Here is a 27545-nt window from a genome sequence, read left to right on the forward strand (position 1 = left end):
CGATTTGGGCTGAAATAATTCAAGACAGGTTTTGATTTTGTTGTTGAAGGATCCAAACTAATTATTAGGCCTTTCCAAGCATAACTCTAAGGCAAAGGAATGTGTTTTCCCCACACTAAAGCATTCCAGGGATCTGGTATTTGAATAGCTGTTTACTTTAGAGATTTTTGAATTCATTCAGAGAATGAATTGAAAGAAAGAATGGCTCTAAGATAACTGATGTTTTTACTAAAAAGCTGTTAGAAGTCCAATTTCCAAAGAAAAGGAGACTTAATAGTTTCATCTGTCAATCATTTCTCATAGTCTACCCACTCATTTTTTAATCTGTGGCCAATTTCAACTAAATTTGATGGAGTGGTAGAGGTTCCAATTACACTGTGCTCTTACAAATGCTATAAAAACACACTGAGAAGAAACCAAGTCAGTGTTACCACTGAGGGAAAAGCAAGTAAAATTTAGTTGTTTCATAATTAATTTGAAAGATACACTGGCCAATCAGCATATGAGCACTAATAAATCAATGTCACTGTGCTCTGATGGGGTGGTTATACAGGGAAGAAGTGTTACCATGTTTGAAGAGAGGAGATGTACAGGACACAGGACAGAATTTGACGGAAAACAGGCTTCATTACTTCCACTGCTGGAAAACCTTCTATTATTTACTAATAGCAACCCAGTAATCTATAAGCAAGTCAACTTGTTAGAGCATTAGCAATCAACTGCGTACCTCATAGCATTGAAGTTCATTTCCAGAACCGTGCATATGAATTTATTCATTACTGATTTATCACTATTTAAAGTAACCAAATACTAATAAAATCTTAATGTTTTCAGGAATGTTAGATTCTTGAAGTTTTACGGTAAGGAAACCACTTTAAAAATGGCTTGATTACAGAACTGTAAACAAGAATTAAAAACTAAACAGAGTCATATAAGTGAAAAACAAAACTGCAAATACTGACCCATCTTTATTGGCTGCATCATCTGTTGGTTTTATACTCGCTGCTGTTGGCTCTACAGAAGGCTTTGAAGTATTAAGGGAATTTGCTGCGTTAGAATCTAATGACATGAGCTGCTGGTTACTTTGAGAAGACATCATTGAGCCAGACAGAGATCCAGATATTGGGATGCTATTGAAAAATGCTGTAGAAAAATCGCTAAGCAAAAAGACAAAAAACAAATATATTTCTCGAAAACACTTGAAAAAGAATTGAAAAATAATTTTATTTAAACTATTTTTTCCATTCTTCCCTTTTCCACATGTGGATACTCATATACAACCTAAGTAAACCACCAACACCTAACCTTCCAGAGACCTTTCTCATATACAAAGGACACTAAAGCCAGTATTAATGTAGATATGAACCTGCAATACATTAGAGTATTGTTCACTCATCTATAATGGTAGATGATGAGAATTAGCCTTATCTATTAGAAGTGAGATCTTATAGCTAAGAGAACATAGGTTGAAACTATATTCCATAAGTATACACAAGATACTTCCAGCAAGTGCTTTAAGATGCAGTAAGACTAAAATAAGTCAGAATTCTGAGTTTGCATGGGGGGGGGGAGATAAAAAGGTAAGGAAGGACTTTAAAGACCACTTCCAAACGTACCCAGTGTCCAACTGAGCTATGCAGAGAGGCGTGATCCTTCTCCGACCATCTGCTGTTCGTGTTTCAACTTGTTTTTTTAAGAGATTCTGTTGAGAAATGTATATTTCATCATCATTTCTGATAAATAGGAAATGCTTTTTTCTTTTTTTTTCCAATTGACAAGAATAGGTGTATAGATGAAAGATGTTCCTCAATTAAAAATCTGTCAACAAAAATTTTTTTCCATATTGTCTTTGAACCATGCTATTATTGCATAAATAGAATCAATCTACATTTTTATTAATACAAGTGTATTTTAATACCACAACTTTTTTTTGACCAATAGTAGGTGTTTTTTAAGTAGAAGTTCATATAGTACAAAGTACAATAGAATTCTGATTCTGATTACTGCTTTCAGGCTGTATGATAACATACATTCTTTTTAAACACATACATTTCCAATTCTGGATCTATCCATCTGTAGAAAAGGTATTTGTGGAGAATGTAATCCGCTCTCCACATTAGAGAGTCAAGTCCGAAACATTCTCATCTGTGCGCATTGAATCCTTCATTAAAAGTTGTGTTCTATGTTTAGGAGAGAATTAAATAATGCTTTCAACCTCCTTCATTGAGAAACTGAAGCACAGTTCTACAGTTTGACTGTTACTAGCTACCTTTGGTTTCCTTTCTGCACACTGAGAATTTAGCACCCATCACAGAAATATCCACAAGCCTTTTCCCACATAGTCTTACTTCTGCTTAAAAGCATTTTAACTTTTCAACAAGTCCCAGTAACGTCAACTGGACCATTCATGGGCTAAAAGGTGCCATTCAACACAAATAAGAAGCAGAAATTGGTTTTATCATAAGCAGTTTGATATTTATCGGCCTAGTAGTTGACACTATAAAGTGCCTATCCAAGAACACCTACCTTTCTGATGTCCTCCAAACTCTCCCCATTAACCATGCTTGCCACTTTGGGAGCCGCTGTCGCAGTCCCAGATGCTTCCCTAATTGACACGTTCTTCTGCTCCACCTGCTGCTGTTGCTGTCTCTGTTGATATTTGAGCATCTCTGGATTCTCAATAATGGTGGTAGACAACTGAGCTTCAGTCATTATAGCTAGGCTTTTACCATAGGTGGACTGATGAATGTTGCTCTGTGGGCGTTAAAAATGTATCACACAAAGAGTGACCACAACTGCTAGCATGACATCACCAATTATGATGTAATGGAATCACACAAATCTAATGGAATCCATAAAATGCAAATGTCCTCTGTATCATTTATACACTACATATTTTTTCCTTTCTTTGTATTTTCAGCTAACAGTAAATCAATATATAAAATAATTGGAATTCAAAGCTTCAGTTGCTAATAGCAGTGAGAGGAAAAAACAGCCAACAGCAATCAGTTTAAAAAGACTTGCATATATGCAAGTCAAAGAGTAATGTTAAAATGTTTTGAAGCACCCACTCCTTGTTTCCTTGGCCAAATAATTACTTGAAATGTATAATGATGTGTAAGCAAGTGGATGTTTTCCAAATAGACTTTCTTTCCAGAATAGAAACTAGTATCACAAATTCATTTCTTGACTACTCTTTAATGATTTGTAAAGTAGACAAGAACATATTTTTCTGTAATATGGAAATCAGTCACTACATACTTCTATAAATAGTCCAATATTTTAATTGAATCGATATATCCCTTAAATATGATCACAGATTCTCTGAGTGCTTACTGTACCTTTTCCTCCTCGCTGAGTGGATCTCCAAGTTCATCCTGAGAAAAGTCCAAAAACGCCACTGATCCATCCATGGAACACACCAGGATACCGAGTCCATTAAGGGTCCTGAAGGAAATAAAGGTCCATCTTTGTTTTCAGTCTCTTTCATTGATGCAAAGGGGCAACACAATAAATTGCTCAATAAAAATCTTAGCATAAGATTTATTATCATAGCAACTACCGATGAAACCAAAGAAGTGGGACAGCAAGGAGACAGGGGGATGGACAGCAGGAGTCTGTGTGCCGATATACCTTCGGAGACTGCACACAGGAAGGTGGCATTAGAAAAATACACCTACCCATGGCATGATCAGCACCATGAAAACCTTTCTGTATGGGTAAAACAGAATAGTGTTCACAATGAACAATGAGAGAAAATTATAAATGTATTTGCTTCAAAAGATGTACAAAATTTGTGTTCTAATGGAACTGGGTGAAGAAAGGGGCCTTCAGCACATAAGCAATTGATACACTTCTTTTAAGGCCCTACAAACTGCTGTTTGGGGCCCATGGAAAATGAAGCTTCATCATGCATGGGAAACAAGTAACAGATAGTCCATTCCTATAAAGAGCTTACAGTCCAAATAAACAAGATAGGAAGGAGAAGGGATGAGACTCTTAAGAGAGAAGCTCTATAGGTTGGGTAAATGCCTCTTCTCTATCATCATCTGAAGCGAGAGCAATAAAAAGAAAGCAAGCCGTGCATCTGAGCAGTCCAAAAATCTCTGTACTAGGCAAGAACATATGTTTGATTTTGTTATTGTTCATTATTTGGGTTTTTAAGCAAACTGCATGTGTTCTTGTATGTGGGGATATATTGTAACCCTCTTCTGGAGGTCTCAAAAGGTTTTCTTGATCGAAGAGAGAAAGAGGAGAAACTACACATTCTAGTCTTAATGGAATGATAACCTTCCATATATAACCTATTATTGCACATTTGAAAAAAATAATATTTGATGAGTTTTGACTGCTAACCCAGTAACTTCCAATTATAGAGCTCACAGAGACAGCGACATAGTGGTTTACAGATGACTTGTTACAGAGAACAGAAGAGGAAAGGGAAGCAGGCAGAACTCTGAAGTCCTATCCGAATTAGTCCAGCAAGGCTTAAAAATGTATTACATGCATCATGGCTATAGGTGTTTGAAAATGTCTTTTTTCGTGGTGGCTGGTGCCCTGATAACATCACATCCAGAGCAGTTAGCCTCAGCACCATGTAACTAGGTTAACCAACACTACTCCAAGTTAGAAAATTATAAAATCTTGTTGAGAGTTTTCTTCTTGCTTAGCAGACAGAATTGCTGAGCTCCTATTGACCTCTGGATCCAAGCAATTGTTCCATGAAAACATAATCATGTTCAGATATTATGATGATGGATCCAAGTCTAAAACTCTGAAATAGAAATGAGACAGCTATAACAATATATAATAGTATCAGATTTCTCTGAATTTACTCAGGCTGTTTTCAGAATGGAGCATGTTTCTGGGAACATTCCATATTATTGACATTTTAGCCATACATTTCAATTTGTAAACAGGATATAAAATAACAAGCTTCCTGATGATCCTTTGTCTCTCAAATATTCCACAAAACCATTTCCTCAGAAATTGCAAAATGTTAACCAGTTATTACTTCCAATGACTTCATGCCATAAAAAATGTGCAAATTGCAGATGGAGAAACAAAAAACACTACAGGAAAACAAAACTATTCAAAGCTATTGTACTACAACAATACCAGCACTTCTCATGAAATATTCCACTTACTGGCTTTCTAGCCTTTATCTATTAATGAAAGAAAAACGTTTTGGTTTTGAAAACTTTCTATCGTGCTTCACTGAGCTTCATGGCAAAATCCACATAGCACACAGAAAACAGGAAGTTATATAATTGTAAGCCTTAAAATTTACAGCATAAAACCACCCAGATTGTTATAGCTATTAAGGCAGAATTTCAAGAGTTCGGAAGTGCTAGAATTAAGACAACCTACGTAATCAGCTGTGTGCCTATCATGAAAAAAAATATTAGTTTTTTCTTGTACAGAATCCTTAACTCTGTAAATTACCTGATGCATAGGTGCAGAGTATTTTTTTAATATCATTTACTGAGTGCTCTCATGGTTATTTCTCCCTTATTATTCAAGTCTTGCAGTGAATAAAGAACTATTAACTTCTGCATTTTTATGACCAGGCCTTAGGAAGAAAGCAGGAGAGGAGAGAGTACCACTAACCGCAGAAAGAGGAAAACAAGATTTGGGACAGCAGACTGCTGGGAAAGTGGGTTGTCCAACCCAACCCAAATCACTAAAGATGTCCTGTGGTCTCTTGGGAAAGCTCAGCACTTGCCCTTCTGCTATGTCCTGTGGTTGGTGGATGGGGTGTGGCTGGGTGTAGAAGTTTCATTATCCCTCCTCTGAGACTTGCTACACGATCAGCCTCTGCGACTCTTCAACAAAGAGCAATTTACACCCTTCACATGGCGCTGCAACAACACTGTATGCTACATTTTTACTAAAACCAAAAGCTATTGCATTTACTTTTTTTATACATGAAAATCCTTCAGCCAATTCAAATGATGAGTGAGTAGTGCGTGTGTGTGTATAAATGCATGAGTGTATGTATAAAACATTTTTAAAAAAAAATGAAAGGACTCTCTCTTTTGGTATGTTGTGTCCTTAGGCATGAAGGAAAGTTTGGCCTAGAAGGTTCACCTGAATTTGTCCTAACTGTGCAGTGCAATAACTTTTCATAGATGTAATGCACATAAAACTCACCAAGTCCACCACGTCATGTTATAAAATACATATTCTATGAAAAAAATTTCAGAGAATCATAACAAGTAGGAACTCATTCCACAGGTATTTTACTGCATCATGTTCTAAATACATCAGTTTTTATTCAGTTTTAATGTTACACAATCTCAAGTGACCACAGGCTAGTTGCTAATGTTACTACCAAAGATGCTGCAGCAGAACCAAAACCTTCAGGAACCAATTACTTGTGTTCCAACAGCTACAATCCATACTGTTTTAAGGAATTTCCAGTTAATGTGTATACCTAAAGTTGATAGCAACACTTTGGCTTTTGTAACAAACAGCAGAAATCAACTTACCAGGAGATGTCCATGATAGACTTGTCAAACAGCTCATGTATGACAACTAAAGGTCGTTTCAGACACGTGAGCTTAAAACAGAAGAAACAACACTCAGAAATTTAGAAGTTCTACCCTACCACAGATATTACCACATTAACACTCTCCCAGAGTCTAACAATATTCACCAAACAAGATCTGGTGGTATATCTGAAGCACCTAGTTACCCATTCCACTACTGGCACAGAAAAGCTTTGAAGAATAGCTGACATTCAACCCTCCCCTCCTTTCTGAAACACAGACTGAATTTCTTAACCAACTTTGCCTTTACATCACAGTCATAGAACACTCTACTACTCAAAAAGTAATTCCGCAGATGCTAAAGACAGCTTCTATTCTAAGCTTTACTGAGATAAGGATGTTGCAAACTGCCAGCACAAGAGGAAGACAGAAAACAGATTAGGTTTCCATGTCCTCACTCAGACTACTTGTCTAAGTGAAGCCTGTCAAGAGCAAAGGGAATTTGACTCACAATTATTCTTAAAGAGGATTCCTCTACACTTATAAATCAGCTTAGTAATAAAGAACTGAATATGAAAATTCCCAGTAACCTATTCTAAATCAGACATTCTAAGCTCTTTAATGTTAAACCAATGGACCTAATATCTATAGTATACAGTACAACTGAAATGAAGCAGGAGAAGTCAATGTGGTCTAGGTTGTTTCATGCTCATAGGTTCACAGATGTAGTGTAGTAGTTATCTTCAGTAGTTATTTCTTTTATGTTTCCATAGGTCTGTGTTGTATACATATCCATTAAGCTCTTCAGGGCGAAGACTGCCTATAACTTTGCATCTCTGTAATACCTAGTATAACTTCAACAGGCACCCTAAATGAAATCATAGTATAAATAGAAAGTAAAATATACTGAGAGTGATACTTTGATATGGGTATGCACTGGTAGCATTGCCAGAAACAGATTTAGTGTTATGCATTTAGCGATTGATGGATAAATATCACACTGGAATCTATAAATAGTAGATTGCAGTTAGCAATTGGTTTGTTCTGGCACATGTTCTCATCACAAAGCTTTACAAATCAGTTAAATTTATTCCCTGTCCTTTGGAGTTGCCAAACCACCCATCTTGCGTTTATAAATGTGAGAATAGCTACTCTTCTCTTAGCCAGAATAACAATTTTAGTGTAGATTTTAAAGTAAAACCCAAACTAGCTATTGAAACTTGAAAGTATACTTAAAAAGCTCATTCACTTTCACATTCCTTTCCACAGCAAAGACAAAAGCCAGGGATTGAAAACAGAACAAAGCAGAAAGATGAGCCGTATATATGCTCAGAAACAGCTATCCTGTGCCTGCTATATTCTCCTTGTACTCATAAAAGCAAGATTAACAAAGGTAGACTCTAAGAGCGATTAATGGATAGGTGGGCTAAACATAGAGAAACGGTAGTCTTTTTCGTAACAGACTCACATGGAGAACGAGTAAAAGACATAGGAAGAAAATCGGGCTGAATTATGTTTATTAACTGTGTTAACACATTATTTCCCTTAACAGTTCCAACATACTCTGCCACTGGCTTCTAGCTGCTCTTGGCTTTAGAGAAATTACCTAATACCAATCTACTTTCTTCCCCCCAGCTAATCCTGTAACAGAGAGAAAAAAACTAAACATGAATCTAAATCTAAGACCTAATGCTGTACACATGACCTTTGTGCTAAACCGCCACATTATCCAAATGACCACATTAGTTCAAAGGTGGCAAAAAACCCACTTACCCAGACAGAAAGAGATCGATCCTTACTCCCAACAGCACAACAGCAGTAGGGACAACTTGACTTGGTGGAGCTCCCATTCTTTTGTTTCTTCTTGAAGATTTTTGGATTGAATTTCTGAACAAATGAGATGCCCCAAATTTTATTACAGTAATCACATTTTAGTAGGAGATCTGCTTTAAAAGCAAGTTTTCCACTTAAGAGTGAAAAAGAAACATTTCATAGAAACAAAGTCCCTAACCAGACTCTATAATAGCACTGACAGAAGCCGCATATGCTTTCTTAAGGGGCTTTCTGAATGCCTTAACAGGAATCGCAAATAATATTAATTTTACTAGCGATCAGGAACCCACTAGAAACCTAAGTCACTTTAATCAAGCCACTGAACAGCTAACAAAGCTAGCGTTTGGCATTCCTAACGTGCTCCTGTACTCCTCCTCCTTATCTTGTTCATCTACGTCCAGTTCTCTTATCACAAGAGCAAGCTGATTGCTTCCAACATGTAAAGTCGACGTTTTTTAATCACCACCACACGTTTGCTTTACTAATCTTGACAACTATCTTCACCTCTTGTCCCATTATACATAAAATTATCAAAAAGCATATATTAGAAGTTTTACTTCAGGGATAAATTACTATCACTCACTCACCACTACTGTAACTGCCTTCCGATGCCCTACAAAATCCATGTTGGTTTTCCATCCATCTCTCTCAATGATCTGAGCAGTAGGTCCAGAATTGTTCATGGCATGAGCAGAAACAAGATAGTGACCATCAGGTGACCAGCTAAGACGCAACACATGAGTTGTCCCTCCACACTGACAAAAAAACCCAACATACTAGAGCTTTAAAAGTGTTTGGCAAACAAAGGATTTTTAATACAAACTATTTAAATTTTAGATTTAGGGAATATGATTACAAAGTAAGTTGTTTGTGAATATAAAAGAATGACTGCTGAAACCAGGACAATGACATTACATAGAATTCTCAGCACTTCAGCCATGTTCATACAGGTGATCTAGTGTAACTTATGAAGCCCTACCAAAGGGGGAAAAAGGAACCCAGAGAACTTTTTTAAAGGCAACAAAATGTAAGTCTTTTTGGATACTGTACACTCAGTATTCATCGCAGCCCTAGTTAGTGACAGGGCTGCAGCATACCAACTGCTAATAATGAGACTTCAGCTTGCAACACCAGCTCACACATGAATTTAGGCATTTACAATCTATTACAAAGAGTAATTGCACTAGTCACAATACCATAAGATCACTGCAAAACACTCCACTCACTAAGCACCAGCTTCTGTTCCCAGAAATTTGATCTCTTGATCAAAGTCATCACATAACAGCCCTATGATGCCAGACCAAAGATCCCTCCTAAGTACTTATCTTGTTTCTGATAGTGGCCAACAGAAGATGCATAGGGAAGAATGTAAGAACAATGTAATTAGTGTGCCAATACTTCCTTGGAATAACCTCTCTATTTCCAGGAATTTACTTAACTGCTTACATAACCCTTTGGCATACACAACATCCAATGGCAATGAGAGTCTCAATTTAATCACGTTGTGTGAGAAAGTAGCTCTTTTTTTCCCCCCTTTTGAACCTGCCATCTGATAGTTTCAGCACTGTTAAATTAACTAACGTTTGTGCAGAATCAGAGTTATTCTTACAATTTTTGTTCATTCTATAGGAATTCACTTTGAATAGTCACACACTCTGAAGTACCTCATCAAAGGGTTTTGTGATGCTGGTTTCCAACTGCCAGTCCATGGTCCGCCACACCTTCAAACTTCGATCATCAGCCTGAGAGGCAATATATTTTCCAACAGGATCCCAGGTCAGCCCTTTCACCAAGCCAGAGTGCCCCTTCAAAGTGGCAAGAATTTCTGTGCATGCAAAAATTGAGAATAGAGAGCAGTTACTGATATCTCCCTTAGGACAGACTGTTGAGGAGATTTACAAGACCTTTTTGAAACAGCACATTAAATATAACTTCCTTTAATGTACAAACAACAACATATCAACCAAACTGGAAACCTGTACTTAAGCTAAGAACGATATAAAAAAGTGGTAAAGAGAACTCTGGCCAGAATAAGGGGTGCAAAACTATTTATAAGAAATAGATCAGAGCAGGAAGACCAGCAGAGCCCAGGCATTTCAGAATAGCACTTTCAAGCTATGGAGAGCAGCAGTTTAACTGGAACTTCAGTTAAACATTCACCCTTTCCTCCGCACCCAAAGATTATCACAACAAATGCAGCTATGTGCACCAAACGTGAACTAAGTCAAAGTTGTGACTGAACAGACACGCAAGCCTGGCAGACCTGGTAACCTACTTTCAGTCAATCTCTTGCTTATCAGATTGTGAGAGAAGAGGCTGAGAGTACTGCACAGGCTACACAGGTAGCTTGAAAGTCTAAAAACTCTGATATCAGAATTGGAAGCAACCCTAAAATAAATGGCAGTGACTAGGCACCACACAATGGGTGTTTTAGCCTGCATCAAGTTACATGGTGAGAAGCAGCCAAATAAAGGCACATGCTCCCTAACTGCCACAGACCTCTGCAGGTCAGCTAAAGCTGTCCAGTGCACTGGCTGCGCCTGGCAGTGTGGTCCCTGAGAAACAGAGGCCTCAGGACTGTGTGAATTGCCAGCACTGCAGCAATGGAAGAAGGAAAATGGCCATCAAATCTAAGGCTTGAGAGCTTCTGCTACTGTGAGGCTCCCCTAGTCCTTCCTTCCTCCCCTTCATCATGTAAAGTCACACTGCTTATTAAGCAGCAGCATTTAAAATGGGGTAAATAAGATACTGCCCCCCCAAAGGCAAATGAATGGAAAGTCCTGTAGGTACAAAGGCAACAGGGAAAAAAAAATATGCATATATAAATGTAATATCAAGCTGAAATTCTATCTATTTGCGATTGTGCAGAGAAGGTGAAAAAGAAAATACATGTAATAATGACCTTCATGTAAAATCAGCAGCACAATCTGAATGTAGCTGTTGTCTACAGTGGAGTAGAATCCACTGCTCATTGCCATCCAAACTTGGAAGGAGGACTGACTCACCAGATTGCAAGTGTGTCATCTCAAAAGACAGACAACCCATTCTCACATAAGATTTTCACAGTCAGTGAAATATACCCATGGAGGGAAGAGTTTGTCACAAGCTTTACATACTTGCACATCTGAAATGTAAGAATTCTCACCTGGAAACTTGACAGCATTCCAGATGACAACAGTGTTATCCACACTACAGGATGCCAGCCAGGCATCATGCGGAGACCACGCTACATCCATGACATCTGTTTAAAAAAAAAGTTTCCATTTAAGACGTTGATGGTAATCAGAGAATCCAAAAATCTTCTTAAAAAGAACTTGTGTGGCAACATTTTTTCTGTCACCGAGAAATGACTATCATCTCACTAGAGTGGAAGGTAAGAAAGAACACAGCAACATTGTGTCATTGGGAGTGAGGCTCTCCAACTTAAAACGTTCAATGGGGAACAAACAAAAAAAATCCAAGGCAGAGAAAGCAATGTTTAGTGATTATAGCAAGTACTAATGCCTTTGTCTTGTTTTGAATGAAAAAGCAACAGCAGCTATTGCAATGCACTCGCTTTATTCCAACACATGTGGAGTAATCAAAGTGATTTCAATCTTGATTTTAACCATAGCTCATGTCAGCAGGTGCAAAATGCATTTGAAATCATCTAGTTTATTCATCTTTTGCAATGCTCTTTAGTTATTTTTTCTAAATAAACATTAATATTCTTTGGTTTGCAAAAACTTTCTCTTTTGCCAACCAGGAGATTATTCACTGCAAGTGTGAACATCTATTCAAATAAAAATACAGTTTAGCTTCCTTTATTCAGATTCGTTTTTAAGCTAGCAAGTAGCAAAAGATAAGTTTCTTAGTTGCTAATTTTTCTACTACATAGTTGCCAGAAGTTTTCTACTATGTTGCCAGAAGTCACTTGTACGAAAATCAGCATTTGATTAAAAATGACATTTTCTTTTAGGTTTTCATTGTTGCTCTTAAAAGTAATTACTGACTTGCCACCAAATATATACATTTTGAGCAGGAAAATATGACACTGAAAAACAATTTTTTTTCCAAATACATGCAAATTATGTTCATTCAACACGTTTTAACTTACCCCCTGAATGGCTTCTGAGAATTGATACACACCTCCACTGCTCAACATTAGTAAGTTTGCTACTAGAACCAAACACAGTGCTAGGTCCAATGTACCTAATTAAAACAGAAACAGTAATCAACAGAACCACCTCAAGTTCTTCAAACTTTCTTTCTAAAGAAAATCAGATGCACAGTACACTTCTATTTTATAGTCAGTTATTCCTGCAATGAAAACTGAAGCAAAAAAATGTATTTTTTTAGAGAAAGTAATTCCAGTTATTAAAAAACTAGCTTCAATAAAATGTACCATTTCTACGGATAGCAAAAAAATGATAACATTTAAGATAATTCTTCAAATCTCATCAGGAAGCTTTCTTTAAGGACAGAAGAAAATGCCTCAGCTGCTCAAGGAGAGATACACTGCCCAGGTAGACACACACTTCATCCCAAGAGACAGAAGAGACCAAATCTCCAATACCATCGATGCGGTGTCACAGGTTTCAGCTCCTTACACACCAGGCGAAGCAGTGAGCTTACAAAAGGCCAGCACAGGGAAGAAACACTAAGAGATGTGACAGAGTAATCTACTTGAAATGAAATACAAAATCGAGAAGGAAGAAACATGCTTACGCAGCTCGTTTCCACACCATAATCAACTTGTCATCTCCCCCTGAAGCCAAGTAAACTCCATTGTTTGACCACCGCACACAGTTCACACAAGCTGAAATGTAGAAAAGAAAGTTTGTAAGATGAAATATGAGAATAAGTGGTTCTGGAGTGGGGACAGAGTTTATAATAAGCAAAACTTGACAGGAGACGTTTAGGATTTAAGTGTGCTTTTTACACTCAAAGCAGTTACTCTGTCTGCTTTAGATAAATGAATTGGTACTTATCTTTCAGTAGCAGTTGAGAAACTTCTTACTTTAAAAAACCCAAACTATTCCTTATTTAAAAAAGCTTCACCAAAAGTAGCTCAAAAGAAGAAAGATTAAGAGTCATCTAACGAAGGAAACTGCTGGTGGTCAATGAGGCGGGATTAAGAGGGCAAAGAAAGAAAGATATATCTTGAAGAAAAGAAGGGACAGCTTGTTCAGGTAACCATACTTCTTTCAAATGTAATGTGCAAGAAATCCAGAAAAATTTAGAACTATAACCCATATACTTCATATGATATTTCCTTTATACTTATTTCTTCTCTTGTCCTTTCCTTCAGAGCTCCCCAGTCTCTCAGAATGTACATTATCAATTACTTTGTAGCCACAGCCGGAAAAAGCTCATAGGGAGGAGATTTCCAAAGGTATCTGTATTTCTCTGTACATTTCCCCCCACTTTAACAACATTTTCTGCTGAATATCTAAAAAAGCATATAGCCAAAGCATGAGACCACTCTGCTGTATTTTATTGATTCTTCACCACTGGACAGGGCATGATTTTTGTAATTACAAACATGTAATGCTTAAGCTTTGGTAAATTACCACCAGTCAGTTAAAAAAAAGTAAAAAAAAAAAAAAAACCCACAAAAAACTTTGTTACCTAAGTGATTGTCCATCTGACAAAGCATCTTGGGAATATTTTCATTCTTTTCATCTTCCTCTTTCAGGACAGGAGCCATGTTCCAGATCACAACTTTCCCAGAATCCTGACCTGTAAGAGAGCAAAAAGCCCCCCCTTTTAAATACATGTAAAAAAGCTTTTCAACTTAATCTCAGTTCCAGAACAGATGCTAAAATTTAGGCATTACTGCAGTGTAAACTGGAAACATTTGAATAGAGATGCCATTCTGATATAATTACACCGAGTCAGAAATGTTTTATTTTTCTTGAAGCTATTAAAAATAAAGTTACACAGCCTTGTTCAAAAATCATACTGTACGTAACTGATATCAACTATAGGGATGAACTACTTATAATAAAATTGTATTTTAAAAGAGAAAAGATATATTCAAATCCTAAATTGCAATTATTGTAGCCAACATAAAATTATTCACTACTGTGATCCAAATAATATTTTTGCATATATTTCTTGAGCTATTCTATTTATATAATTGGATTTTTTTGTCCCAATAGCTCTACTATTTAGCAGGTCAAAAAGCTCAACTTCACATTCAGTTCTTCAAATAAAAAAGAAATTTGGCCAGTATGGCCACAACTCAATTATTGCAGCTACTATCTCAATGACGTCCAAGAGGATAAGTACATCAGAAAATGTAATCCTGCCTTCTGCAGTAACAACAGCACTTTTCAAAACATTTTAATGCCTTACATAATTATCTGTTTCTTAGAGATATAAGTGATGTGTTTTTAAAAGGGTCAAACTGATTAACGTGTTGTGAAGGCACAAGATTATTATTATAGCACAAAATTCTGCCTTCTATCAGTATGCAGACATACCTTGTCCTCCTGTTGCAAACTTGGTCCCATCTGGGTGAATGTCCACTGAAAATATTGGCTTTCCTGGAATTAGAGAACAAACAGCAACATACTGAATTGTTTTACAGTCAAGAGAATGCAGTAATGCCAAAAGAACCATAACTCTTCTGGTTGGCAAATAACTTCCTTCTTCTAAAAGCTATAGTTGTAAGAATTACAGCTGACTACATGAGTTGAAAGCAACTTGATGACAGAAATGACAGCCTATTAAAAGCGTATATGGAAGTTATCATGCCATAACAAACCAGTGATAACCACGGACACTTAATCCAGCAGGACAGGCCAAATGCCTCAAAGCAAAATAATAGCACAAAGCAAGCGCCAGTGAGGCAAAACTGTATTTGAGTAAGGAATTTCTTCCAGGTTTCTACAGTTCATTAGCTGATGACCTGAAGCAAGTTTTGTTTTGGTTTCTGGTTTTGGTCAGGTTTTTTTTTAAATCCTCCCCAATCTCAGACTGCATCTGTTGGTTACACAATTATCTGTCTCAAATTTAAATTCTGCTGTTTGTGAAACTCTTCTACCGAAAGACTAGCTTTTATTTTTAGCTTGCATATAGACAGAGGAAGACTAACCAACTCTAATATTACTCTTAAATCCTTCAGTTCTCCATATGCTACATCTTTCAGAAGAAAACTATTAATTTGACAAAAATGTAAACTCTATAACAAATAACTAACATAGTTGGGGAGCAGCTTTGGAAACCAGACAACCCTCACTCTCAGCCTATTCTGCTCCGACCACTGGATCACATACACTCTCTTATATATTCACAGTTCTTTTAACCTTTGCAGGAGGAGAAGGAGGAGGGGAGAAGTAAGCTTACTGCCTTTCAATGATGCTCAAAGACCTACCACTAAGGATTACTTGAAAGAACACGCATGTGATTTCCACATTCAAATAATTTTTGGCAGCAGTCCCAACCCTTTCAAACTGGAATGCTTCTGCAAACAAGATCACACACATGCCAGTATAAAATAAGGCAATTTATCAAACAGCCAAAAGAACTAGTACCCACGTACCAAGATTACTTGATAAACTTCCCATGTATGTTAATTCTTGCACTGTATCTTCATGATATGTTAAGACATAAACGATAAAACCTGGAGAATCTATCCAGCAATAGGTTTTATGTTCCAACTGTAGCATCTGAATTCCTTCACACTGAACTGCTAACAAAACCCTCATCCAAATATCCAGTATTTCTTACTTTGAGGGATATGCATCTTGCTTCATGTCAACTTTTATATTCTTGATGTTGACTTGTTTTAAAGTTTATTTTATTTGGATTTACACTGCAACTCTGACATGTGATTCCCCTTAAAATTTGTACAGGCAGCCAAGAAAAGACCTTAACTATAGTAAGATGGCACTCAGCTTACATTCCTTCCAAGTCCTTCAGACTGCATAAAACACATAAGCTGAGACTTAGCTGTTGCTTTTCTTAAGCGTGTTGTGCCTGATTCTATCTTTTATTCTATTAACTTGAATGCAACATACAGGGCTAAGCTGAATATTTAGAGAAGCACAGGCAAGAAACAAACTTTTTTTTGCCCTTCCCAGGATGTGGAAATTCCCTTAAATTAAACCAGTGCATCATCTGAAATAGTTTAACCCACTGACACTTATGGAAACAGGTCATTCTGTAGACCTTATAGGTGGAAAAGGCTACCTTTTCAATCCGTGTCAACAGTCTTGGGCAAGAAGACTTACTATATTCTCAAATTTGCCATTAGACTTGAAGAGGAGAGCAATCCTTCTAGGAAGCCAGTTATCAAAGACCTTTTAATTGTATGAACCTGGCTCGTTTTGCCTATGTATCATTCGCACCAACAGGAAACAGTTCCCCAGCAAATCAGAAGGAACACTAACCTCTAACACAGGGGCATCAATAATCAGGAGAAATTACGGCTTCCAGAGCCAGCATGGCACCCATGAACAAGGCTTCAGAGTTTAGGTGGTTTGTAGTTTAACAATACAGTATTTAAAATTGGTTTAAGAGATGCAGCCATCTTATACAGGAAGACTCGTTCCTCCTCTGCTCTGATTCCACCACTCTTCTTTCCCAAAAGTCTGCATTAAAAAGTAGCCATGACCAAAGCACACGCTGGTAAGTTCGTCTGACAGACACATTGGCTTCTCATTATTCAGGCAAAACAGATATGCTATACATTCCAAAAGATTGTGAAATAAGTCATTGCACCCATTGCTTTGCACAAATTACTGACATGATATAATTTTCCTTTCCTTTACTAGGTGTTTAAAACTATCATAGCCTCTCCAATTTCTGCCTTAAGAGCACAACTCTACAGGAGCAGTAACATCAGCTCTCTTCCTCCTTCTGGGCAAAGTTTTTGCACAGATCCACAAATGGGGTTGATGAAATTTAGCAAATTATTTTACTTATGAAGCCAGAGGTAACTTAGCTACAAATTCACCATAAAAGCTTGAAGTTAGCCACACCAGGGAAAATGTCCACCTAGCCCAGTACTCTGTGTTCAGAAACCAGCATTAGATACCTCCCTAGGGATCTGTACAATGGTAAGCACACAATGCTTCTTCCTAGGATAATCTTCCAGCTCCAAAAAATTTCCAACTCTGACTTCTTGAATCAGAGGCCCTCAACAGACTTTTCTTCTAGAAATTCAATCAGCCATTTCTCAGATCCATAATTAACATCAACAGCCCCTAACACAAAGAGATCCACTGCTCAGCCATGGACTCGGTGAAGAACCACCTACTTCAAGTATCCTGCACCTGCTATCTGTTACTTCAACACCCCTTAATTCTTGTACAGGAGAACAGTGAAGGAAAATCACTTGACATTCACCCCTTTTCTGCTGCTCACAACTCTACATGCGTTCATCATGTCTCCAGCTCAGTCCTCCCACTCCTAGCCCAAAGAGTCCTACTCTTAGTCATCCCTTGTCCAAAGCTGTCTCACACTTTTGATCATTCTGGTCTCTCCACTATGAGCTTCTTTCAGTTCTCCTGTATTTTGTGACATGGAGGGGAACTGGCATTGAAGACAGTGTTCAAACGCAAATGATCCATGTATTTATGTAGTAGGATAATGTTTTCTTTTTAGTTCTTTTCCTAGCATAAATTTGGGTTTTGATCTAATGAGCACTGAGCAGATATTTTCATAAATTATTATAATCCTAAAAACTCAGACCTCAGTGGAAGTTGTTAGGTCACAGGGCATTATTTTATATGCGAAGGTTAAAAAGGGTATGGACTTTGCACTCAGGAAAGGCGATGGTAATAAATGAAGCCCTCAATAACAAATCAAGTTTCCTATGTGGCTCAACTGTGATCTTATTCCACAGGTAACTAACTAATCATACACAATGATCTACCCAGTAAACTTGGGCTTTTCCGCAGAATTTGCCAATAAGCTTAAAGCACGATGACTTGTGAACATGAGGCCCATCAAATTAACCTCCTGTAAGAGCCAAGTAAATGTTGTTTCCATCTGATGGATAATTCCTAATAAATTGGACTAGTTTCATACATTTCAATCTCACCAGCAATGTCTAGACGCATCTAGTGGTTAACCTTTAAAGACATGCTTTTTCTCCCGAGAAACATTAGTTTACTAAATCAAGTTCCAGACTTTTAGGAGTTTGTACAGATAAGAGTCTTCCATTTTCCATATACAGGATATCTGACAAACTACACCCAGCCTCAACCTGTCACATCCTCTTCTTAATAGACATGCTGCATTAATCAAAATACAAACAACAACTGCAAAATGCCACGTCACGTACTGGCACAACAGAATACTTACAAGTCAACCTGGACGAAATACTATTTACAGGTCAGTCTGGATTTTATTTCAAATGGCTTTGGATATTATTCCAAGATCTGGGGGTAATAAAATTAAACATGGACTGTTCATTTTAGAGCTCACAGTTTTGAGTTCACAACACTTTCACTGTGCTCTTCTACTTCAACTGTAAGTTGAAGTAATTTTATTAGTGGAGGAAAGCATAAACTTAAACTGACAAGAGCAAATCAAAGAGGGAAGCAACTACTTATGAACTAGCTCAGGACCACAGGGCATCAGGATTTCATTCTTGGCTGCAAGGACCTGTTGTTGGTGAAGGCAAGCGTAGCAGCAGCCCTGTTCGGATGCCTGCAGGAAACAGTACCTACTGGATATAGGAACCTGAGCTTCTACCACTTCAGCTAAAAAGATAATTTGCATCCATTTTTCAGGCAGTAGTAGAGCTACTGCGTGTTTCAGCACCTGAAAGTGTAGAGACTCACACTGGTGTAATCCAGACTAGAGAGCACCTAATTTGGACCCTTTGACCAATCCTCAGAAAGGAGTTGTAGCTTTACTATTTATTAGAAAGAAGCATATCAATGTCACAAACAATTCAGTTCCTACCTAGCACAAACACTGCATGAAGTTTCAAGCCAGTTTTGTTACATACTCATATTCACGAGCACAGAAACAGGTGAAACACACACGGAGTTCACAGTGGCATGTTCAAAGTTTCAGTGTTAGCTGTAAGAGGCATTAGAACACCAATGCACCAACTTGGAAAGGAAAATCTTCCCAGTGTCCTGCTCCAGAGCTGCGCATGCTTTTCTTGGCTATTGAGAAACACAGGGCTTGTCATGATTAAATTAGATTACTTAGATGTAAAGAAAGGAATCACTAGTAAACCTACATATTATGAATGTATATTAACTCTTTCACAATCTAGAAGGAATTTCTTTGTTTTGAATAAGTTTGCTCTCTACACTTTTATGTCTATCCCTTAAAATACAGAACAAGTTCAATAATCATTAGATTGTTTGCCCCAGTAAACCAAGACTTACATTTGTTTCCAGTTTTATCAATCTAGAGATGTCAAATAATTTAAAAAGAAAGAGAGCAGATTAAGTGATCATAAGACAGAAATTTAGCAAGACAACATCATTACCAGGGTGCTCTTTCCTCCAGGGTACCGTTATCAAGGGAATACCATTTACAGTGATGGATAACTGTCACAGGTTAAAGCTGTAAGACTCATTCCATACTACTTGTGGTTTATCAACTGATCACAGATACTGGGTTTTTCCTCACTTACTTCATTTTCTCAAAAAAACGGAGAAGGAGCCATTATTTGATAGCAACCGCTTCCTTCCCCAGGTCCATGTCTTTATCTGATTACGTTGTTAGATCCTGTTGAAACAAGCCAAAAGGCACAAGGGTCCTGTTTCAAAGTGACTGAATGCTTTCCCATGCTCCTAACTGGAGATGTGTTGAATTTCCTAACAGTAATCATGCATCAAAACAAAATGTAAGTGATACTTAAGCAGTAACATTAAAATCTAACAGTATGTTTTAAGACATTTTGCCCTCTTGCAATAATTTCTAAAAAAATAAGTTTAAATTATTGAAGCTCCCAGTATCACACTGCATACAGGAGCAAACCAGGTTCATTAAAAACAGAACACCTTATGATAGACCAGATGTCTTGTTGGAATATTTGTTTAAAGAACCCAAATATACATTATGTACTTATAGAAATACTGATAATGAAACAAGCTTGGAACAAAAAGTTTCACGTAAGATAATTCAAACCCAAGGCGAAAGTCCCATCTTTACAAAAATACAGCAGCTGAAGAAAAAAAGCAATTTTAAATATTGTGTCATTTTTGTTTGTTATTTAACTTTAGGCAATAATCAATGAAATATAAAGACAATTTTATGTGAATTTCTGCCACAACATGAATGAGTTTCTATTCATTTTGCTTCCAGCCCATCTGATACATAACATCTAACATGACTCACAAATCAATTCAAATATTTACATTCCACCATTACAGCTTGGAGAGATAATAAACTCCGTGCCTATATTTAAACAAAAGCAGGCTCCAATTTCTACAAGTTGTTATACATGAACAGCACCTTGGGGTTTGCACGCGTTTTTCGGAATGGCAAGGGATCTCCTTTCCTGCAGGGCTCAGCGTTTGCCTGCATTAGCCATCTTTAAGCACCAGGGCTCTCAAAACCTCGTGTGCCGAATACGTATATGCAACCGTTGGACGCGCGATGCATCTTTATAGAGGTACTGAATGGAAAACTGGGAAGGAGAAGCAAACCACACCATCTGTATCTTACAGTCATCCGTTCCTGCCCCCACCATTAGACTGCACTTTGCAATATTCTTCCTTGCTCTAAGTCAAATAAACACGGAAGAGAAGACAACAATAATGAGAATTTCATGCAAAATTTAATAAACCCACATTAAGAGTGTGAAAAGCTTACGGAAAATGCATCTGAAGAAGAAATAAGTACTCAGATAAAGCGACATTAAGAACTCCAAGACAAAAACCTGTAGAGCCAAAATGTGTTGAAGTGCTTTTACTGTAAATGCACAGCATCTTGGCTGAGCAGCATATGATTCCCAGGTGTATTGAATTTCCCTGCTACAACACTAACTTCTAATGTCTATTATCTCATGGAGGATGTATGCCTGTAAGCATCATTAAACTCATTCTAGTCCGTTTAGTAAAGTACAAATCCCAAAACTGACTGGGGAGAGGGAAAGGCTGGAATGACAGCACCTTGATCTGGTGTGGAAGAGCCAGGCTTGCTATCAGGACTCTTGCTCACAAGCCAACAACAGCAAAGCAGCCTCTTGTGCCCGTGGGAAAAACAAAAGGAGTAAAAATTATCACAATGAGTCTCCAGCACACACAGTATAAATTATCTTTACCCTGTTTCTGGAGAGGTTTCAGAGCAAATAGGTAGGCCCATTAAGAGTGATGGAGATTCCTTGCATGCAGCGATGCCTGCAGGATCTGGAACCTCGGTATGTTACAAGAGGCCGACTAAACTCACCAGTTTTTATCCTGCACTCCTTGCCCCAAGGATAAGAACGCATGAACGTTATATAGTCCTGCATACGTTGGCAGACCTTAAAGCATTTTACAAATGAAGCCAGTGATGAATGTCTGTTTTGCAGGTGGTGAAACTATGACAAAGTGACTTGCCCAAACTCATCCCAGCAGGACAGCGGCAGAAATGGGAATAAAATTTGGGACTATTGAGGCCCTGTGTAGTGCATTATCCACTAGACAAAGTATCACAGGGCTTTATAAATGGAGCCTCGCCGCAAACTGCTTGGCTGAAGACTATTTTCTGCAATGGTTAGATGTATTTTAAATTGCTACAGATTTCAAATACATACCCATACCAAAAGGTGCACCCGTTAAAGAAATAAGGAAAGAAGTTACAGATCTAATGTCTGTGATCTGCAAAGATTTAGGCTGAAAGTTTTTATTCAGCTGCTCCTAAGTGTGCTCCCACTGAAGAACCAGAGAGGCACAGCACAGTCTGCCCACAGGCAGCCAAAGATTAAGATGTAAATGCTACATTTGTTTAGATTAACCAAGTGGAAATGTAAAAAACATCTCAAACAAAGTACTTCCACATTTCTTCAGTTCACTACAACCTTTCATTAAAAGGCTAGGTCCATCCGCTGACTGTACAGCCCCTGGAGAGCAGTTCAAGTAAAGATGCATTCGAATTGCAACTCAAGGCTTAAGTTACTGTTCTTAAAATCTGCAGCATAATTACAAAGACAACAATGCACGCAGAAATGCAGCTGTAAAGTTGCATCTGCGGCTTTTAACTCAAAGCACACTTTTCTAGCTTGAATAAGCTGGTCTCTGGCTTGGTTTTATTCTAGATACCAACGAGCTAGATGAGTCCAGCTATTGACATTTACACCAGAGTATAAAATCTGCACTTGAAATAAAGCTGTATGCATGAATTTGAGGACAAAACTTGCATAAACAGAAGTGAGCTCTTCACGTTAGATTTCTTCTCACTGCTTTGCCAGGAACAGTACAGGTATTACTCTGGAAATTTATCATAAGCGGTGTAAATATGTAACACTGATGCTATCCTGTACTCGCCACACTAGGAAAGTATAGAGCTTTCTGTCAGTATCGATGCTTCGTTCTGAAAGTGTCTTAGCTCACAAAATCTCTACAAAAATCACTAGAGGAGTGGCAGACAGGATACTACATAAATTCAGGGAGTTGTTTTGAAAGTACTATCACAAGAATCTTTTTCCCCCACGGCCAACAACAGCACAGATGACCAGTGCTGAAGATGATTGCATTTAGGGACTTTAACACTGGACTTGGCTCAGTAACGTGAGACCACCGTGGTCAGCGTTGCGCATTGGCACGGGACGTCCGTACATCCCAAGGGGTACCTCGACCGCTGCACGAAAGCCTCCTCTCTCTTTTGCACAGACTATCCTTGATTCCAACTATCCCTCTCCACTTTCACAAGCGTGAAGTTGCCCAACATTCGTGCGTGGCAGGCAAAAGCAGCTCAGGCTTCAGCTAACAGTCACCCCTCCCTGCAAAGCCCGGGAGCAGGCTGCGCCCCTGCTCTCCCCCACCAAACGCACGCCTTGCCAGACGAGAACGGTCCCAGCGGCTGCCACCGACACAGCTCCAAACCCTTCAGCCATCTTCTGCAGGACGGGCTCCGGCCGAGCCCACTCACCAGCCCAACTCTGCATCTTGGAAACCACGCTTCTCTAGAAATCCCGGTTTCGTTTTCGCACCTCCATCCCCCTGCGAGCCTCCCAGCCCGCTGCCTCCGCACAAGCCTCACCGCGGGGGGGGGTGAGAACTTGTTGCTCCCCGCTCCCACCGCCGCCCGCCCAGAGGCACCTGCCCGCCGCCGCCCCGCGTACGCGCCTGCAGTTCCCCAAAGCGGCGGGGCCCCGAGCACGCCGCGGCCGCCCCGCAGGCTGAGAGGCGGCAGCTACAAACGGCTCCGGCGGCCCCAGCCGCCGTCCCCGGCTCCCCGCCGGCCGCCCCTCGCCCGCGTCCAAACTCGCCCCACGCGTGTGCCGTGCCGCGCCTCGGCCCCGCCGCCGCCTCCCCCTCCCGCCTCCGGCCCCCGCCCGCGGCCCGCTCCCCCCCCCCCCCGCCCCGGTGTCCCGCCGCACCTGCCCGCCCGGCCCCGCGGCACCTGCTGCCCGGCGGCGCGGCCGGCCGGCCCTCACCATTGTGGTTGACCCAGGTCGGCTTCAGGAGCTTCATTGTTTCCCGCCCGGGGCCCCCGCCGGCCTCCGCCCTCGGGACCCCAGGGCGGCTCCGCCCGGGCTGCCTCCGCGGCCGAGCGAGCGGCAGAGCTCAGCGGCCGCCGGCCACCATGGGCCCCCGCCGCGCGCCGCTCTGCCCGCCCCCTCCGCCGGCCGGAGCCGCCTCAGCGCCGCTCCATGCCCCGGCGCCGCCCGTGCCGCAGCCCCCGCCGCCCGGCCGCATCCCCCGCTCGGCTCCCGGCGGCTCCCGGCAACGCCGGAACTCGGCGCCTGGCAACCGCCTAACCGGCCCGGCGGGAAACAGCCGCCCCCGAGCCCCGGCGTTCCCCCGCCTCGGCCGGCGGGGGGCGAGATCCCGCGAGGCGCCGCCGCCCCGCCTCCAGGGCGGGCGGGCGGGAGCGGCCGGGCGGGCGCCCCCTGCCGGGCGGAGCGGGACGATGGCGGCGGGGCGGGGCGGGGCGGGCCGCGGGCGGGGCGGGGCCTTCCTTCAGGCCTCGCACCACGGCCGGGCCGCAGCAGCGTGGCGAGCCTGGGCGGAACGTTTGTGACCCGGAACAGGGGACGTGGGAGTCGCAGCGTGGCCGGCGGGGAGCGCGGGCGCACCGCTGGCACCGTCAGGGAGCCATGTTGGCGGCCGCAGCCCGGGCGAGCCAGGGGCTCTGCGGCGCCTGGGCAGTGCCCGGCGGCGCCCGGCTCAGGTACGGCGGGGAGCCGGGCGGGAGCGGCTTTCTGGGTCCGTCCGTTGTGGCCACCTTGCCACAGGCCCGCGGGGAGGAAGCCCAGCGAAGTGCCCCTTGCTCGGGGCTCCCGCCTCGCCCTCTCCCGGCGGGCCCTGGGCCTGGTCCCCTCCCCGGGGCGGGCCTCGCTCTGCCGGGGCTCCCTCGGTGGCCTGGGCCTGCGCTCCGGGGTCGGGAGCGGGATGTGGTGTGTGCGGGCCTGGTTCCGCACCTTGGGAAGCCCGTGCGTGGGCACCTGGGCCGGTTCTCGCTTTCGTGACATCCGCCGAGATTTGAGAAACAGCGTGTCTCCTCCTAATTTGAACGGAGGCGGTTTTACCTCTCCAAAATCAGCACTTCAAAGAGGCCATTATCAGAGCTTAAGAATAAAGTTACTCTAACCTATTCGTAGACTTAAAAAATGTATCTGCTTCGCCTCTTGGTACCCTGTGGATTCACAACACTGAACAGCCCAAATTTTGGATTTAGTTACCTCGCTGAAGAGTTTGAGGTTATCTCTGGGCAAACACTGTGTACTGTCATGAATTAAGTGGCCAAAGATGATTCAAAACTCATCACTGTAATTTATGACTAATAAATAGCTCTCATATTGTGCAGAATCAATGTCATCAAAGTTAGTTTCTCCTTATGCTTTATGGTCCTTTTCCTTCTTCAGTTCTTGGCTGCCCCAGACAGTTCCGTTCCGAGGAAGTCACTGGCAGACTTCACTGCTGGCGTTCAGGGTGTCGCTCCCCATGAGGTGAGTGCAACTTCCATGGAGTTACGGAGCAGTGTTTTTCATCCTTAGGGGAACACACATTTTCCCAAGTCCAAATTAACTTTTAACTGTAGATGGTTGCTTTTAAGTCACTGTATGTAAAAGTAGTTAAGAACTGTTGGCCTCTTGAGGGGAGTTTAATGGTAACCTACACAATTATCGCTTTATGCTTGTGTGTAGTTGTCTTTGCTTTGTCAACCACAGAAGTGGTTGGAGATGTTTGGATTTATGCTGTGCTCCAGAATTCCCTTTTCAGCAACAATGGAAATGAAAGCCTAGCTGAACCGAAAATACTTTCCTATAAAGTGGTATACTAGACAGCCTGCATTTACGTATATGTTACATTTTGGTATCCATGTTTTGTTTTGATGCAACTAGATTTAAAATATCCTGGTAGCTATTAGGTACCATCAGGGAGACTGTTTCACACCATAAAGGTCGTTTGTTTGATCTGCAAGGCAGGAATGATATCCCACAGGTCCACTGTGAGGATTAGTTTGTGTTTGTGGAGTGTGGCATATGTTCTCTTGGGTATACTGGATCTGCGTGGAGAAGTACAACAGCAGAGTAACATCTGCACCTTGAATTTGGTTCCAAATGTGGAAATTTTAAAAGCATGTGTAAAACCACTCACTCTCTTCTTTAATGTGAGATGACAGGAATATTTGCAGATAAACCTGTTACCTGCTCTGCTGCACTCTGAGCTAGTGCAAAACAATTCCAGTTCAATTTTTGTGGAACTTCCTCAGGTCATTCTGATGTTCAGCATAAAATTGGAGGTTGCTTTTCTCAGGCAGGCACAGTTCTCCCTGCAGAAATCTCACAAGACATATTACCGTCTCCTGGAAATCACGTTACTTGAATAAAGCTAATGGCTGGAACTTCTGTTAGGGACCAAATTAAGCAGTGGGAAGGAACAGTCCTTAGAAAAGTAAAGTGGAAGTGAAAGTTGCTGGTGTTGAATTAAATGACAAAATATCTTCTTTCATTCACGTAATTATTTCTCTTGTAGAGCACAACCAAAGAAGAAGAAGAAAGTGGATGTAAAGAGAGAGCAAGCACAGAAGGATCGTATGAAAAAGAAGATTAAAAAGTTGGAAAAAGCTGCCCCAGAAATGATTCCAATTGAGGATTTTATACCACCACTGAAGTACTCGGATAGCAACAGGTAAGTAAGACTGTCTTTCACCATGTGCTTGCATTCATGGTAGAAACACTTCTAATTTCTTTCTCTGCAAAACTGCAATATAGTGCCAGCCTTGGTACAAAACCAGCTACTTCTACCAAGACAAAAATGTGGAAAGCAAATTTTAGTTGCTCCTGCTAAAAGTAGTGAAAAAATAGTAACATGAATTTCCTGTTAGAATGACCGTGAAAACACGGCACAGGCATTGCATGAATGAAATGTATTCTCTGGGTTTGGTGGGGTTTTTGGGGGTTGGTGGTGGGGGTGTTTTTTGTTGTTTTGTTTTTTAAATTTGTTCTTTGGGGTGCAGGCTATTTCTCTATTACAGTGTTTTCTTATTCTTTATCAGGGTGCGAAGTCTTCCCCCTCTGTCATTTGAGGAGACTGAAAGAAGAGTTTTACTTATGAAAAAGTGGTGTTTGTTTAAGCAGAAACAAGATAAGGCAGAAAAGAAAGCAATTCAGACCCTTGTAGAAGCTCAGCAAGAGGCACTAAAGGAACTGCGCCTTGAATCTGAGGAGTTGTATCAGGCAGCAATCAGACGAGATAAGGGGCTTTTCCCCTTTGAGAGAGACGGACCTAATTACACCCCACCACTTCCTGGTTACGATCCTCCTGAAGGAAAATGTGTTGATATCACCAAAGTGTATACGCAGTGATGGAGGAGTTTGTTGTTCATCTGGCATGAGCTACTCAGCCGACTGGAGGAGGAAATAAACAATTCCTTCTGCAGGTTAACATGCTGTAGGTGTGTGAATGTACAAAAACATATTAATGAAGTATCTGTTTGTTTGGGATTTTTAAACGGCTATCTAGGTAGTAAGACACCCCAAAAAAACTACACTACCTTACACTTGTGCCATGCTAGAACAAGACAAAGAAGTAGTATTTCACAGTGTGTTTTATCTGTCATCCCTCCATACACTCCCGAGCAGCATTTTTTTTGTTCAGCATAAACCAT

At 40.6% G+C, this 27545-nt stretch overlaps 2 protein-coding genes across 3 annotated transcripts in view; one reads left to right on the plus strand and one right to left on the minus strand.

Moving 5' to 3' along the window:
- LOC127022966 (protein HIRA) overlaps nt 1-23943 on the minus strand; it is a 38205-nt gene extending 14262 nt beyond the window's left edge. Inside the window, exons 1-14 of one of the 2 annotated variants that reach the window (XM_050906848.1) lie at nt 23866-23943; nt 14792-14854; nt 13935-14045; nt 13032-13122; nt 12421-12515; nt 11470-11565; nt 9989-10149; nt 8912-9079; nt 8265-8378; nt 6492-6562; nt 3342-3447; nt 2527-2754; nt 1617-1702; nt 963-1157 (exon numbers count right to left, since the gene is read on the minus strand). In XM_050906848.1, coding sequence (XP_050762805.1) covers nt 963-1157; nt 1617-1702; nt 2527-2754; nt 3342-3447; nt 6492-6562; nt 8265-8378; nt 8912-9079; nt 9989-10149; nt 11470-11565; nt 12421-12515; nt 13032-13122; nt 13935-14045; nt 14792-14854; nt 23866-23902 — 1622 coding nt within the window. In that variant the 5' untranslated portion in view covers nt 23903-23943. Of the gene's footprint in view, nt 1-962; nt 1158-1616; nt 1703-2526; nt 2755-3341; nt 3448-6491; nt 6563-8264; nt 8379-8911; nt 9080-9988; nt 10150-11469; nt 11566-12420; nt 12516-13031; nt 13123-13934; nt 14046-14791; nt 14855-19914; nt 19970-23865 lie in introns of those variants that run through there. The other variant, XM_050906849.1, reaches the window with a different exon arrangement.
- Nucleotides 23944-24528: 585 nt separating this feature from the next.
- On the plus strand, nt 24529-27322 carry MRPL40 (mitochondrial ribosomal protein L40). Its single transcript, XM_050906891.1, has 4 exons — nt 24529-24602; nt 25297-25380; nt 26411-26566; nt 26934-27322. The coding sequence occupies exons 1-4, from the start codon at nt 24529-24531 to the stop codon at nt 27241-27243; spliced, it is 624 nt and encodes a 207-aa protein (XP_050762848.1). The 3' UTR covers nt 27244-27322.
- Nucleotides 27323-27545: the final 223 nt, after the last annotated feature.

The sequence above is a fragment of the Gymnogyps californianus genome, chromosome 16 (assembly GCF_018139145.2).
Source record: "Gymnogyps californianus isolate 813 chromosome 16, ASM1813914v2, whole genome shotgun sequence".
NCBI lineage: Eukaryota > Metazoa > Chordata > Aves > Accipitriformes > Cathartidae > Gymnogyps > Gymnogyps californianus.